General features: G+C 47.0%; 2 protein-coding genes across 2 annotated transcripts; both read right to left on the bottom strand.

Annotated features, from left to right (window-relative positions):
• Positions 1-595: 595 nt before the first annotated feature.
• Positions 596-11,692, bottom strand: DDA1 (DET1 and DDB1 associated 1). The gene is made up of 5 exons (XM_035121005.2): positions 11,596-11,692; positions 9,653-9,733; positions 4,415-4,466; positions 3,116-3,177; positions 596-1,983 (listed from the first exon to the last, which is right to left on the bottom strand). The coding sequence occupies exons 1-5, from the start codon at positions 11,596-11,598 to the stop codon at positions 1,873-1,875; spliced, it is 309 nt and encodes a 102-aa protein (XP_034976896.1). The 5' UTR covers positions 11,599-11,692; the 3' UTR covers positions 596-1,872.
• A 1,892-nt stretch (positions 11,693-13,584) lies between these two features.
• On the bottom strand, positions 13,585-15,125 carry MRPL34 (mitochondrial ribosomal protein L34). The gene is made up of 2 exons (XM_035121145.2): positions 14,998-15,125; positions 13,585-14,153 (listed from the first exon to the last, which is right to left on the bottom strand). Exons 1-2 carry the CDS (start codon positions 15,018-15,020, stop codon positions 13,859-13,861), a joined length of 318 nt encoding a protein of 105 aa, XP_034977036.1. The 5' UTR covers positions 15,021-15,125; the 3' UTR covers positions 13,585-13,858.
• Between the last annotated feature and the right edge of the window lie 1,440 nt (positions 15,126-16,565).

Below are 16,565 nucleotides of genomic sequence, written 5' to 3' on the forward strand. Positions count from 1 at the left end.
AAAATAAATATATTCTTACTTGCACTGATGATAGTCATTGTTTAGATGAGGGGCATTTATCCATTTCCGCAATCACACAATCAATCAGTAGCTGAACTGGGTTCCACAGTGTTACAAAAAGAAATGAACCGAAAAAGCCTCAAAAACAAAAAACGCAAAATAAGTAGCAAAAACAAAAGTGCCAAACTTAATGCGTTCCGGAAGTCCGTTTGACTTCCAAAATGTTCAAAAACCAAGACGCAGCTTCTGATTGGTGTAGGGGCCCCGGAAACAATAGCTGAGAGTCGCATCGGACGCCCGGCTTCCGAAAAACGTTCGAAAACTGGAAGATTGAGCCGTTTGAGTGCCAAGGTACCACTGTACCAGACATTGGGATATATTGGTATATCGTGACATTTAGCTGGTGACGTAGCACAAAGTCGAAAACCGGGTATCGCCCAGCCCTACTCCACATGGCCTCCTCTTTCCCGCATGACCTCTAAATCTAAGTCCCGGGGGGGGGGGTTCCCCAACCTGGAGAAGATTTATGGGGTGCCTGGGAGGAAAAGTCCCATTGCACAGCTAAAAGTCTAGCGGAACTGTTGGGTTAGATTCCATGGCTGTGGTTCCTGCACTCCAGGAGGGCCCTTGGGGGTCCCATGCAACTCTGTATGATACAGCATCCGTTGAAAAGGACGGCTTTTACTTAACTCGGGTCTGTTCAGTTCAACGGGTTTGCCGCTAAATCGGGAGTCAACCCGGCAGAGCTCACGGCGCAAAACCCCAAAATAAACCCAGCCAAAGCGGTGAGAAAGATCCTTCTTTATTCTACTGCAGAAGTTGCACAGAACTGGTCCATTCATAGAGTGATCTGAGAGAGAGAGATGCGGGGGGCAGGGGATGGAGGGAGAAAGGGGTCGGTGGCAAGCAGACATGTTTTCCTTTCCTCTTTACAATCTACGGCTGACATGCTAACGAAACTCCCCAGAACAGAAAGATGGGTGTGTTTTTTTAACAAAAATGAAACCAATACAGCAGTTATCAGCTAAAGAGGACACAACATGTCTGTTGAAGAGTATCCATCAAAGAAGGACCGTCAAGGTTTTTTATTTTATTAAAAAAAAATCTTTTTCAGAAAACGAAAACATCAAAATGAAGGGGAGAGGGAGGTCAGAATATGGCCTCCTCATCTCAGATCACACTTAGATTAGGAGGTGCAAAGGAAGAATTTGAACACCCCCCCCCTTTTATGCACACCAGTAATTGTACAGATGGAAAGTCTGATTCCACAAAAAAAGTCGGGGGGGGGGGGTTCAGCATGAGCTCGGATACAGTTCACGTTAGTACAAAGATATTGGGGTTTCTTTTGGAGGGGAGAGAGATTAGCCGCAAAAGTGTATTGGGGGGGGTGCGTCCTTTTTTTTGCCTTTTCCCCCCAAACAAAAAAGGAATCGATCACAGTTCAAACATCATTTTGTTTTCCCGACTTGTTCCAACCGGGGGGGGGGGGCGCGGAGGGAGGGAGGGGGGAGAGCGAGAGAGCGCATAAATAATAATGGAGGAAAAAAATGGAAGAAGAGACACCTCTCTCTCGCTCCCCCGCCCCCTGGACCCCCCCCCCGGCCATGCCTCTTTCACCCCTGCTGCTTTCTCCAACACACACACAAATTAAACAGAAATAAATACATTGGCTGCTACAAGTCTGAAGTGGCTGCATAGTGAAGGGTGGACCAGGAGAAGGAAAAAAGGCAACCTGCTCATGGAAATGTGTGTGTTGGTGTGAATACGTTGTCGACAGACACTCCCCCCACACCACCAAAAAAAAAACCCCACACAGGAAGCCCCTGTATATTTTAACACAGAAGACAAGCAAAAAAAAAAGAGTTTTAGTTTTTAAGTGTCCTCATTCATATCCTGGCTGTCCGTCCGGGCGATTTTTCGGGGTGGGGCTGAATTCTCGCCTTCTATTTCCACCTGTTCGGGGTCTCTTTTCTTCGCTGCATTCTAATGGGAGCAAGCAGAGGAGAGAGATGGAGGGTGGGTGAGAGAAACCAGGGAGGGCGGGTGAGATTTATCGCTGTTCGGGTTCGGAGTGATTCATATGCAACTTTTCGTCCCCGAAGGAAAGGAAGGAGGCGATTCCCCCACAAGCACGAGTGGCTGTAAAACTTGGGAAGTTACAATTGTCAAAGCGCTTATTTTCAGGGGGGAGGCGGGTGCCTCCAACATCTTTAGGGGTCAACCCAAAGAAATGAACCGGGAGGGGGCCGTTTGCTTCGACAGGCGGCGAACGTTACAGGCAGACCCACCGAAATGAATGGACACAATAGACTGTAGGTCTGTTGGTTCCAGTGGGTCTACTCTGGGTGTAACACAGCTGGATACAATTTCAAAGGGTTGTGTGTGTGTGTTTTGGGGCTTAGGTGCATAATTCATGATTATTATCATCGATTTTGTTTACGGAGAGCTTCCCGGAGCACTTTGCGATATAACAATTAAAATGTTTAAATATACAGTCGGACCTTGGATCCCGAACACCTTCTGAGTCAAACGTTTTGGCTCCCAAACGCAGCAAACCTGGAAGTGAGTGTTCCGTTTTTTGAACGTTTTTCGGAAGCCGAACATCCGACGGGGCTTCCGATTGGCTGCAGGAGCTTCCCGCAGCCAATCGGAAGCCGCGCCTTGGTTTTCAGACGTTTTCGGAAGTCGAACGGCTTTCTGGAACGGATTCCGTTTGACTTCTGAGGTACCACTGTATATATATATATATAATCAATCGCTTTTAAAACAACAGTATGTACAAAAAGAATTGTAATATAAAGAGAGCAGAGAAAACGACAGCCCACATATAGAAATCAATTCAGAACCAACAGGGATAAAGCTCTCATAAGGCTTATGGAAAGAAGGGCAGCTTTAGCAAGAGCCCCAAACAGAACAGATGTGGTCCCAGAGCATAAGGCCAGGGGGTTGTAAAAGTAGGCAGCTGCCGGCATACGAAAAGAGGCTCTGTAGCCTTTTCCTACCACCCACCTTGCAGGGGACATGAAAGAAACTTTGAAGGCCTCCCTCCCTTGCCGGGAGATGCTTTTGAAATTGGACAAGATTGTGCAAATTGCTAGCGGAGCACGTTCCATACCTTTTTGTCCCACTGCTGATGTAGGTAACGCAAAAGTATGTTCGTCTTTTCTGTTACTATAACTGTTGGAAGAGAGAGCCGGGGGTAGGGGGGAGAGAGAAAGGATATTATCACAATAAGTTAAAGATTTCTTTGTTTTAAATGGCCATATAGTTTTACACATCTCTTGGGAAGACAGGTGAACTAGTGCCAGTGTACTGGAAGAAGCAAAGATCACCAGCGTTGAAGCAATGAGTCTTCAACATCAACTTCATTGGACTGGTCATGTTGTTCGGATGCCTGATTATCGTCTTCCAAAGCAACTCCTCTATTCCGAACTTAAAAATGGAAAGCGTAATGCTGGTGGTCAAGAAAAGAGGTTTAAAGACTCTCTTCAGACAAATCTAAATAAATGAACACCGACAACTGGGAAACACTGGCCTGCGAGTGCTCCAATTGGAGAACAGCCTTTACCAAAGGTGTCATGGGCTTTGAAGACACTCGAACTCAGGACGCAAGGGAGAAACGTGCTAAGAGGAAGGCACGCTTGACAAACCCTCACCGTGATCAACTCCTGCCCAGAAACCTATGTCCCCACTGTGGAAGGACGTGTGGATCCAGAATTGGCCTCCACAGTCACTTACAGACTCACTGTCAAAACTGTGTTCATGGAAGACAACCTTACTTGGCTATGAGGGATCGCCAAAGAAGAAGATATGGGGAGGGGTGTGCAGTTTTTTAAATCTATCTATGAAGACATTTATATATGCTGCTATTATTCACAATCGGCTTGCGACAATAAACCACATTAAAAAAAGCCATGCAGAAAGTTAAGGTCAGGTAACTATTGCGGAAAGATATTCTTTGCTGCCTGCATAAGGCTAACCGAAATGGAAAGTTTACAGCAGGTGCTGGCTGAGAAGCTGCCCCCCAGACCTTGAGTGGCAGAGAGTTCCATAGTGGACCAACAATGCTAAAGGCTCAGTTTCTTATAGCCAAATGAGCCTCACCTGCTCGGGGAAAACGACTGGCGGCATTTCTGCTGGTGATCTCAGGTGATGGAGCGGCGAGGCAAGGACTCGCAGCCTTCTCAAGATTTCCCAAAACCCCCTGCAAAAACTGCATTGCCGCATTCTCTTTTACACTGCCTGCGTCCCTGCAGAAGTTCCTGGACCCCATCTCTCAGCAACCCCGGCGGCCAGCATGACCAATGGTCAAGGGCGATGGTGGGAGAGGGGAGCCTGGCAAGTTCCGGAGGGCCACAGATATTTCCCAAGTGGAGAGCTCAAGAAAAGAGGAGGAGAGAAAGCCAGTGCTTACTTTGTTCTGACGGATATTCCCGCGTAGGGAGATATACTGATGGCCTTCTGTTCTGTAAATTGAAAAAGGAGAGAGAATGAGATTTTTTTGCACGAGAGAGAGAGATTTGCAGTTCAACCATCATCTTGCCGATTACCCACATGGTCCCTGTAAATTGGTTCTTCTTGAAGTTACTTGTCCACATGGGCAAAAACAAAACTACAAAGAAACCTCTGCCCGCAAAGAGCTTAGAGATTAAAAAAATAAAAGGGAACTATGTCCCTGAAGGAACAGGTGCGCAGCCTGGGAGTCATTGATTGATTGATTGATTACGGTTCTTGACCAGCACACATTAATATGCAATACATAAAACAATAAAAGAAAAACAGTAATAATCTAAAAATAGGCAATAAATATAGGTTTTAACAATTGTTTAAAAGAAAACTGATTAAAAGGAGTGTTACTACTTAGGGAGGTAGACTACAGCAATTAATAACACTGGGTCCTCTTTAGCTAGTCCTGAAGATGTTCTGAAGATATTTGGACACTGCTAATTAGATTAGACCGAATTTTTATGACTCTAGCACAGAATTTGGCTACCTTCGCTGACACATTAGAGTTAGCGTCGGAAAGAAGCCATTCTATATAGAAATTATCCGAGCGTCATTTTGGACTCACAGCTGTCCATGGAGACGCAGGTCCATTCTGTGTCCAGGGCTGCTATCTACCAGCTCCATCTGGTATGTAGGCTGAGACCCTACCTGCTCACAGACTGTCTCGCCAGAGTGGTGCATGCTCTGGTTATCTCCCGCTAGGGCTACTGCCATGCGCTCTACGTGGGGATACCTTTGAAGGTGACCCAGAAACTACAACTAATCTAGAATGTCGCAACTAGACTGGTGACTGGGAGCGGCCGCCGAGACCATATAACACCGGTCCTGGAAGCCCTACATTGGCTCCCAGTACGTTTCCGGGCACAATTCAATGTGTCGGTGCTGACCTTGAAAGCCCTAAATTCCCCAGTAGACCGGAGGAGCGTCTCCATCCCCATCATCCAGCCCAGACACTGAGGTCCAGCTCTGAGGGCCTTCTGGTGGTTCCCTCCCTGCGAGAAGTGAGGTTACAGGGAACCAGGCAGAGGGCCTTCTCGGTGATGGTGCCTGCCCTGTGGAACGCCCTCCCAACAGATGTCAAGGAAATAAACAACTATCTGACTTTTAGAAGACATCTGAAGGCAGCCCTGTTCAGGGAAGTTTTTAATGTCTGACATTTTATCATGTTTTTAATATACTGTTGGGAGCCACCCAGAGTGGGTGGGGAAACCCAGCCAGATGGGTGGGGCAATAATAATAATAATAATAATAATATCATTGTTATTATTCTAAGTCCAAAGATCCCAAAATCAGGGCTGTAACCAAGCTCTAGTTAGGGAAGACCTGTTGAAATCGACAGGCCCAAGTTAGCCACACTCCTTAATTCCAATAGGTTTACTCCTGAGTATGGCTAGTGCAGGATACGATCCTCACGGTGCTATTATTGCTTTAGTTTGCCTTCTCCTTTCTCCAAAGGAGCCTCGTTGCATGACAGCAAAAAAAAAAAAGCAGGAAAAGAAAACCAGGACAGACTTGTTTCAAAACGTCAGCAATCCAAATAAGTTAGTTGTTCAATATCACGAGCATTACAACATTTTAAATTCATCTTAAGCTACCAGTCGATACCAGCTGTTGAATTTCAGAAATGGTAATTAATGGTTTAATGCGGGTCGATAAATGGGGGAGTAATCCTCACTTAACAATATGGGGAATGTTAACTAACGTACGAGGAGGAGTTAACAAATGGGGGAAATGGAATGCTAATTAGCGATCACTAAGGGGTTATTCTGAACACATCTAAGAAGGGGGCAGGAAGTCTTTTCTTTTGGAAACAGTCGTATAAAATGTGTTATGGGTTTGTTAAAAATATGGAAAGTCGTTAAAAATTAATTGGCAAGAGATAAAAACAGTTGGTTACCATAATTAAAAAATGGGAGTCAGATATGATAAGCACCCCCCAAAGCAACCAGATATTAACAATAACATAACCAGCGTTACTATCCCAAGTGGTATAAAATTGGACAAATTAATCACATAATTCTGCGAAAGCTGGGGTTGCATGCTACTAAGTGAGAGCTCAAAAACCACATCTCATGAATCCTTGCAGGAAGGATAGACTGAAGTTTCATCAACACATTTTCTGACGACAGGCTTATTTACTTTGCTTCTGATTTTCAAAGATTTCACCCCACTTTCCCACTAAAAACCACACAGGCCTGTTTCTCCAGGGTGACAGAAGCTTGCAGACAGCTTGAAAGCTGTACTTTTCTAGGATATGTTTCTCCTAGACGCCTTCCTGTAGTCGCTCCTTCTACTAATCCAGCAGGAAAACGCCAGGGTTTTTACCGACAGGGATCACGCCGCTGCTTACAGGCAAGCGGATCTCAAGAGGCTGCAGGTCTGTGCTCTGGGAAAGAGACGGTCTCGCCAAGACTGTAAGCTTTGCAACATGTCTTCCTCGTCAAAGTCCGCAGGCAAACCAGGAAATGCTGGCATCCGATTAGGTTCAATTCAGAGCAGTCCTGACAGTGTTCCACACAAGTGGGGCGAAATAACACTGTGCCATGCTTTTCTCTTTCATAGAATCACAGGATTGTGGAGTTGGAAGGGTCCCCCCAAGGGTCATCTAGTCCAACCCCCTGCAATGCAGGGAATCTCAGCTAAAGCATCCAGGACAGATGGCCATCCAGCCACTGCTTAGAAACCTCCAAGGAAGGAGAGCTGCTCAATGGAGGAATGAAAAAGGGAAGGGAAAATTAAAAGTTTTACCCTTGAAAGCAGAAAGGTCAAAAGTGTGGAGTAACAGGAGAATGCTTCTACCCAGAGATGGAAAGAAGGAGAAGTACCAACAAAAGAAGAATGGCAGGCGAAACGGATGGGGTATGAGGAGATGGCGAAGTTGACGGGGAAGATCAGAAACCAGGAAGATCAAGTATTTCCAAGAGACTGGAGTAAATTCTTAATTTATTTAAAAGACCACTGTAAACAGTTAAAATCATTGGCAGGGATGTAATGACACTTGTAATGTGGAACTAACTATGGACATATAACAGATGGATGGCGGTAAAAGATGCAGACAACCTTTATCTTAAATATGGAATGCATGGAACCCGTCTGAAGGCAGCCCTGTTTAGGGAAGCTTTTAATGTTTAACAGACCATTGTATTTTAGTATTTTGTTGGAAGCCGCCCAGAGTGGCTGGGGATAAATAAATTATTATTATTATTGTGGAGGGAGGGAAGGAGGTCTGAAGGTTCAAAAGAACCTTTTATTTCAATGTTTGAAATGGTCAAAGTTAAAATGTAGAAAATTATGTAAAACCAATAAAAATGATATATATATATATAAAGTGTGGCATAACAGAGATGGAAGAGAAGACCGAAAGCAGTTTTGGAAATTAAAATTTTACGTTTCATCCGTGTCGAGGGAAAATGACTAAGAGCTTTGTAATTGGCGTTTTGACGGATATTAATAAGTTTTACTCAGCTATGGTTCCTTGGGCTCTTTTTCGAAGATGTCTTATATGCAGTCAGACCACTGAGGTCCATGTAGTCTGGTATTGTCTACACCGACTGGCAGCATCTCTCCAGGGTTTCGGACAGGGAATCCTTCCCAGACATACCTAGAGATGCTCAATCTGGAATTTTCTGCAGGCAACGCAGGTAAACCGCTGGATTACGGTCCTTTCTTTAAAAATAAACTAAGATGCTAGTCCTCGTGGTTCTGAATAAACAGCTAATTCCAACAGGAAAACAGGACAGGGCCCAAGTTTCTGCATTCTTAAAATATTAAGCCGATGCACACTCAGTGCACACATAAACATGAAGGCCCAGATGAACTGTGAGGTCAGACTCTTCCCGTAATTTCTGAGAACACGGTTGTAGATTTGAAAGCCATTTGTATCTTGCTGCTTTTTTTTTTTTAAAAGGCAACCTGCTTATGATATTCCATTTTTGTTCCCCCCGCCACCCAATTCCTACAGACAGATAGCATAATCCATTAATTTATAATCCATTATTTTGCCTCTGCCTTCACCCAAAAGGAAAGCAGTGCCTAACCTGGTGATAACAGAATAAATGACGTAAGGAGGGAGCTGCAGCTCAAAATAGGAAAGGAGGTGATAAGGAAACACCCAGAGACTTTAAATGATTTCAAGGATCTTGCGGGTGCAAACTCAGAGCCTCTGTCTAGAACCTTTGCAAATTCATGGAAAACAGGTGAGGTTCCTGCAGAGAAATGTTGTCTCTCTTCAAAAACCCAGGAAACTACTGACTTGTTAATACTGTACTGGGAAAGGTATTACTGTAATTCAACAGTCCGTCTGCAAGTGCTTCGAAAAGGATGCTGTGATTACTAAGACGCGGCAAAGGTTTCTCAAAAACAAGTCATGCCAGACAAATCTCTCATATATATATATATATATATATATAGAGAGAGAGAGAGAGAGAGAGAGAGAGAGAGAGAGAGAGAGAGAGAGAGAGAGAGAGAGTGTGACAAGCTTGGTGGATCAGGGGAATGCTGTGGACATAGTATACAGTATCTTGATTTCAGTAAGGCTTTTGACAAAGTCCGCCATGATATCCTTGCAGAGAAGCTAGTAAAATGTGGGTCGGAAGAGGTAACTGTTAGGTGCTTTTGTAGCCGGTTGACAGACCCAAGCCAAAGAGTGCTCACTAACAGTTCCTTGAAATATCTAAAGTACTACCACACAAACGACAGAGCAAGCTTGTTTTCTGCTGCGTTAGAGGGGAGGACCCAAACCAATGGATTCAAGTTGCAACAAAGGAGATTCCGATTAAACATTAGGAAGAAATTTCTGATGGCAAGAGCTGTTCACCAGTGGAACTGACTCCCTCGGGAGGTGGGGGACTCTAATTCCTCGGGGTTTCTAATCGAAGGTTGGATGGTCAATTGTCATGCATGATTTAGTTGAGATTCCTGCACTGCAGGGGGTTGGACTGGATGACCTACAGGATCCCTTCCAACTTGACAATACTACGATTCTATAAAATCGTGCACAGATGGAGTATCTTAGTGGAAGCTCAATTCTGGGTTCATCCCCCCCCCCAACCTGAAATAACCAGGACCCTCAACCCTCAAGAAGACTCTCCAAAAGGACCCTGAGTGCCACTCCTTGTTGGATCTCAAGCTAAGAGTAGGTACTCACCGATGCTTTACATACAGAATCTGCGTGGAAACGGCTGAAATTGCTTTTATTGTAGACAGGCAACCCTTTCAGAAAATCAGCCTGGAATTAAGCAAAACAGAAAGGAAAGTGAAACCACAGACAGGCTTTTAAGTAGCAAGCATCTTTTGGGGCGGAGGCTCCCCCTTTGCTTGTCTCTTGCTGGTCTCCCGTTCTCATCAAGCTCCATTCAGTGTGCCACAAACACAGGAAGCTGCCTCACCCTTCGTAGCCATTAAGGACTAGAAACTTGATCACTCACCTCCTGAAAAAACCCTTAATTTTAGCAATGTATTAATAATAATAATAATAATAATAATATGTATGTGTGTGCACGCGTGTTGCCCCTAAAAAGTAAGTTACTAGTCCTCATGGTTCCAAATATAGTCAATTCAAAATTGGAAACTGCCTTATACAAAGCCCTAGACTCAAATTGCCACATCTGCAATCCGCTGGGTAGCTAAGTTGGTTAGAGTGCAGTGCTAAAAACGCCAAGGTTCGATTCCTGTCAGGGATAGCTGCAAATTCTTGCATTGCAAGGGGACTGGACTAGATGGTCTTCAGGGTCCCTTCCAACTCTACGATTCTGTGATTTCTTCTATGATCTAGGCAGGCCCCACCACAACCTATAAACACCCCTAAAACAGGCATTTTGCTGGATCAAAGGTAGCCGTCTCACCCCAAAGCAGAATCCGCTAACCTCTCCCAGAGGCACATTCTTGCTGCCCAAGGGGGATGCACAGAAACCGTCCAGACCAACAAAAAAAGTGTGGCACAACAGTTTGGGGATCAGGCTACAGCCTGGCAGAGACCGGGGTTCAAATCCCCGCTCAGCAACACAAAGCTCACTGAGGCGACTTTGCGGCCAGCTGCTGCCTCTCTCAACCTAGCCTACCTTTCAGGGATGTTGTGAGGTGGAAGCATGGAGAATTGCATAAAACGCCTGGAACGAACCACCCCCCCCCCGCAACAAAGCTTGCTCCCTGACCAAAGCCAACACCCCCATCAGGAAACCTACTCAACGGTCGCCCCGAACCCCCGTGTTCCCCCCATGCCGACAGCAAAGCCTGAACTTTTCCGAGAGCAACCCCCAAAATCAACATTTTCCAGACACCCCACATGCAGGTCAGGGGTCTTCCCTAGTCACCCCAGCCTCACCGATGGATGCTTCTCCTGTCCAGAGGGGAGCCCCCCCCAAGAAATTGCACCTCCAGCCCTATAAGCTCACTAAGACACCCCCTAACCCCCACCCCAGCTTTGTTCACACAACAACCCAACAGGGGTGCTTCTCTCCCCCCCACTGCGCCAGTCGTAAGAAAGCCCCTATCTGATGGAAGGGGGATGGAACTGGAGGGGGGGGGAGAAGCCCCATAAAGCTTTCAAACAGCTCCCCCATTCACTGGAGGGTGGGGGTGGGGGTTGGAGGAATAAACAAGGACCACCCCCATGGCCCCCTCTTTTCTTCATCAGGCTCCCCCCTCCGCCGCCGACCTGAAAGCACACCAGACCCCAGCCTGCCTCCCCACCCCACGGATGAGCCCCCCCCCCGCTTAGCCCCACGTCGCCACCAGTTCGTAATGCACAGCACCCCCAACCCCACCAGCCTCACTGGACCCCCTTATCCTCTGTGCTGCCCCCTAAAAGCACATCCTCCCCCCCAAAAAAACCGAGATCCAGGCCTCCCCCCTTGCAAGCCTGTGCACAGGACCCCCCCCCCCGAAATAATAATAATCACCACCCCCAGGCCCCTTTCCAGAGCCCCCTGCCCCACCTCCCCCAATGGGACCCCCCACCCAATTGAGCCTCCCTTCCCCCCCTCAATGAGCCCCCCTCCGCCCAGCCTCCCAATGAGGCCCCCCCACCCGTCGGGGGGCCTCCTTCCCCCGGGGGAGGGGCCTGCGCGGGGCGGGCGGCCGCCCACCTACCATCTTCGCCCTCCAGGCGCCTCCTCAGCAACTTCTCGCCCCCCTCCGGCCGCCGCCGCCTCCCCGGCCCCCTTCCCACAGTGAGGCCACGCCCTTCGCCGGCGTCTATTGGCTTGCCAGAGGCGGAAGCGGCTCCGCCATTGGTCCGCGCGGCTGCCGCTCCGAAAGCCACGCCCCTCTGCCCTCCCTCGCGCGCGCCGCCCTTTCGCTCTCGCCGCCGCGGAAAAGGGAAGGCGAGTCGGAGGGAAGGCCGGATGTAAGTGGGCGGGGCTTCCGGAAGGGCATGCCGGGAAATGGAGTTTCTCCAAGAGGCCTTGGTTTTAAAGAATGCTGCGGCTGCAAGGGCAAAGGGCGGGAGTCGGCTGGTGGGGCGGGGCTGGAGGAGGCAGCTGCATAAATCACCTTCATATGATATGGGGTGTTAGGGGAGAGGAAGGGAAGTACCTCTCCTGGGGTACTTTGTCCTTCTTTGGTCCCTGCTCTCACCTGCAGCTCCTAGCAGCTGTCAACACGCAACAGCGGCTGCACACCAGGAACAGGCGAGGGGAGCTGATGGGTCTCAAACCCTGGGTGAGCTAGGGGCTTCCCCTGCATGCGAAGACAGACTCCAGCAAGCAGAGACCAAGAGTGGGTCCAACGGTCAAGCAGGCAGTTTCTGCCCATGCTACTAGAGGGAATTGAGGGGCTGGTGGGGCTCGTCCACCTGGGAAGGGAGCTCATCAGGGAGAAGGAAGACTCTGGTCCCAAACCTCTGCTGCCTTGAGGGATATATTTGGGAGAAGAAAAGGCTCAGGAGTAAACCCTGCACAAATCCAGAGTGGAATCCCTAAGGCGATTAGATGGCGCCTCATATGCCTCCTTTCAGCAATTTCTGCAGCCAAATGCCTTGCTCTGCTTCTCTTTGGACGCCCATCAGTGAGGCTGAGAGGGGGGCCTTTTTGTCTGGGCAGCCCAGGACCTGCAGACACATGGCCCAGGCTTCCACCGTGGGGGGAGGTCACTTTGATGCCATTTGGCTTCACCCCCGAGGTGCGCTCCGTTGCCTCTCGAGACTGACAGATGCCAGCGACAGCAGCAAATGTTCCTATGCTGTGACTTAATAACCATTTATTCTGTTCTGGGAGGGGTGGGGAAAGGACACCTGTGGCCTTCCAGATGTTGCTGGACTCCATCCCCTTTTGTCCTCTGACCTTGGAGCTGTTGGGAATTGGGAGTCCCACAGCATATTGAGGTCTGCACTGTTTCTGTCATGTCCTGGATGGATGGAGAGGAATACTGGGAGGAAGCAGCTGGGGAACCACCAAGAGAAGAAGGCTTAGAGCCCAGGGAGTGGTGGTGGGAGAACGATGAGTGGTCAGAAGGAGAAGACTAGGAGGAGGTGGTGTCGGAAGCTGAAAGGGTAACAGGGTTTGGTGAGTTGAGAGAGCCCATAGCAGAGAGAAGTCTAGAAACAGAGGCAGAAGCAGAGGAAGGCCAAAAATCAGTGATGAGGCGGCTGCTGAAGGCTCCAGGGGGTCTCCCCCCCCCCTTACTGTGACCAGCTGCCCTCCCTACTGGTTTCCCAGAACCTGTGGAGGTATGAAGAGGGTGGTTCGGAGACAGACAAGGCATGGAGTCTCAGATTGCTTGGGAAGGTGGAGACTTAGGGAGCTATGGGGAGGCAGAGACCTTCAGTCCTCACAACTGGGGCAAGATCTGCTGGGATTCTGTGATTACTAGGCCTGTGCTGTTTCGTTTATTCGAATAAAGAGTTAACTTAGTGGGCACCTCACAAGATTGCTTGCCTCCTCCCAATACCCACCCGACATTTTCTTTAGATTCTAGGGGGCTACAAACGTGCCACATCTCTCCTCTATTCACTACCTACCGCTTCACCTTTCTCTCTGCCTCCATTTGCTATATATATATATATATATATATATATATATATATATATATATATATATATATAAAAGTTATGTGTGTTGCAGTCATAATCGTAAGCCATAATGGATTTACTGCCTTTTATTTATTTGCTTTGCAGAAAGGCAGGAAATAAATCTCAATTCCTGAACAGCAATGACACCTACAAAAGTTATAGGTTTTGATTCAGTTGACAAATCCCTGTAGAAAAATCCTTGGCTTCCAATCCAGGCAAGGACCAACACAGACATTGCAGAAATGGAAGACCTTCTGTTCCAGTTTGTGGTGTGCAGGACTCTTTAGCGCCTTATAGCAAAACGGACCAGTGGCCGGTTTGATGCTTCTGACGCAGGTTTTTTTTTTAATGGGACAGAGACTTCCTGCCTTTCAGCATCCGTCGGAGGATCACCTCTATGCCACTGGGAGTGCGGATACGCTTGATCCAGCCGTGCTTGTGTTTCCTCTTGATGTTTGAGGGTTGGTACTCATTGCCGCGGGCTTTCGTCCGGATCTGCTGGCATCCCCATGGCGTCACCAGCTGAGGGAAACTCCGGCAGGCAGCTGCTGGCTCTGGAGACAGCGGCATGAAGAAAAGGGAACTGATCCCACGGCGGAAAAGCGTAGCAGCCGAAATCCTCTGCATGAGGAGGAGAGATCTGAGGGTGGAGTGGGGGAGAAAGAAAAGAGAACTTTTTGCTTCGTTTATTCAAGTTTCATTACGATAAACATTTCTCTTTTTGTGTGTGTTTATATTTTTATAAGCGTATAAGTTTTGATGAGGACGTTCAGGAGGTCTCAGTAGAAAGGCTTAGACCTCTCCTCTCCAGGCAACAAATGCACTCTGTACATGCTCAGAAAGTACACTGTCTGCAGGGGGAAGGAAACACTTGTCCTATAAGGCTGCTCTAACAACAAGAGACAACCTGCACATGCTCAGAGGCATGCTCACAAATGAACTGGGGGAAAGGGAAGAAAGCCTGCCCCCATGCATCTTATTATTGAAGTACTGTAATATTATTATTACTACTGTACTACTATTATTATTAAAGTCATATTGCAGGACAAGAGGCACTCACTTGCATGCTCAAAGGCTCTGATGTTCACAGGTATTTTGTGTATGCTCTGTTGCAGGCACCCCCAATCGGCCCTCCAGATGTTTTGAGACTACAACTCCCATCATCCCTAGCTAACAGGACCAGTGGCCAGGGATGATGGAAATTGTAGTCCCAAAACATCTGGAGGGCCGAGTTTGGGGATGCCTGCTCTGGTGCATATTCGCACTCTGGAAGTGGAAGGAAAACGCCCTGCACAAGGAACACCATGTCTTGTCACATGGCTTTAATAGATAAGGTGCACTCTGTGCGTGGTCAGGGGCTTCAACCACCAGGGGCAATTCTGCGCATGCTCAGAAGCTTCAATCACTGTGCATGCTCAGAGGCTCCCCCGCCAGCACAATTCAGGCCTCCCCCTCTCACACTGCTGTTCCGGCCGAGCCCTTACCTGCCTCCTGCCAAGCTGAACATGTTATCCTCCTCCCTTGCCCCGTCCTCTCTCCAGAAACGGAAGCGCTCCTTGACCCATGACGTAGCACCAATCAAAATCGAAAGATTCGACCGGAAAAGGCGGAGGCGTCTGCCGCTTTGCTTCTCGGGTAGCGTAGTTTTCGCTGCGAAAGCGGATGCGCGCTTCTCGGCTCCGAACAATAGAGGGCGGCATCTCGCTGACGTCGGAGGGGTACCGGTAGGAAAGAATCAAAACACATTTGCCCCGCCCCGTGACGTAATACGTAGGCGTCATTTGAATTGCCCCGCCCCCTCGACTACAGTACAGTATTATGAGTTTGGTCTGTGACGCGCCTAGCAACAATAAGGCGGCGGGGGGAGAGTTACCCAACATTCTTTGTGCGCCTTATTTATTTGTTTGTTTGTTTGTTTATTTATTTATCCATCTATCTATCTATCTATCTATCCTTCCTTCCTTCGAGAGATACACATAACAGGGTGCTATTGATAGCATGAATTATGCAATTATTTGGAAAAAATGATAGAGACGCGGTTCAGTATTGGCGCTTGCGCAGTGCGCACCAAAGCGAACCGAATGAGGTTTTTTGGCCCTCTCAAGCTGCCGTACATGTAGTCTTTCTCCACCTCTTTCTGAGAAATTAGATTTCTATACTGTATAAAACTTTGTTAAAGCATATACATGCCACTAAACACATAAGTACAACCGTGTGATTTATCAATGTTAGGGAAAATCTGGGTGTGAGGCAGTATAGAATTTTTTTTCCCAAAGAAAGATAAATAAAATAATTACACAACATGCAAATAGAGTTTATAACCACATGAAATATAAATTGGGGACGGGGGCGGTTGTTGCATCCAGAGTAGAGGTAGACCCATTGAAAAATCACTGGGCACGGCTAACGTAAGTCCATTAATTTCAACATGCTTACTCTTTGTATATACAGTAGCTTAACTAGGAAAAAACGAATGATTTAGAAATATAAGTCCGTATTTTAAAAAGAAAGAAACAATAAAAAGACAATATATACTGTATATAAAAAGAACGATAAATTACACAACATGATGCTCTACGGCTAAATGTACGTCCTATAATGTATATAGGTGTTTATGCTAAATTAACTTGTTAATCAAATCTGTATCCAACGTTAGCCATAGGGGGGGAAAGGCCCTGTGGAATGAATGGATTCGACTGGTTCAGCCCCCTCCTCATTTTTAATCCTCGCAACAACCGTGTGAAGCGGGTTGTTTATTAATATACATATACAGTATACATATACATATAAATGTGTCCTCGGAGAGCAGAAGGTGCGGTATAAATGCAGTAATAATAATAATAATAATAATAATAATAATAATAATAATAATAATAATAATAATAATAATATATTTATACCCCGCCCATCTGGCTGGGTTTCCCCAGCCACTCTGGGCGGCTTCCAGCAAAATATTAAAATGCAATAATTCATCAATATTTAGTATTAGATATTATTTATAATTATCATCGTGATCGTCATTATTTATTGATTATTATTATTATTTATCACC

This window comes from Zootoca vivipara, chromosome 6, assembly GCF_963506605.1.
Source record: "Zootoca vivipara chromosome 6, rZooViv1.1, whole genome shotgun sequence".
Taxonomy (NCBI): domain Eukaryota; kingdom Metazoa; phylum Chordata; class Lepidosauria; order Squamata; family Lacertidae; genus Zootoca; species Zootoca vivipara.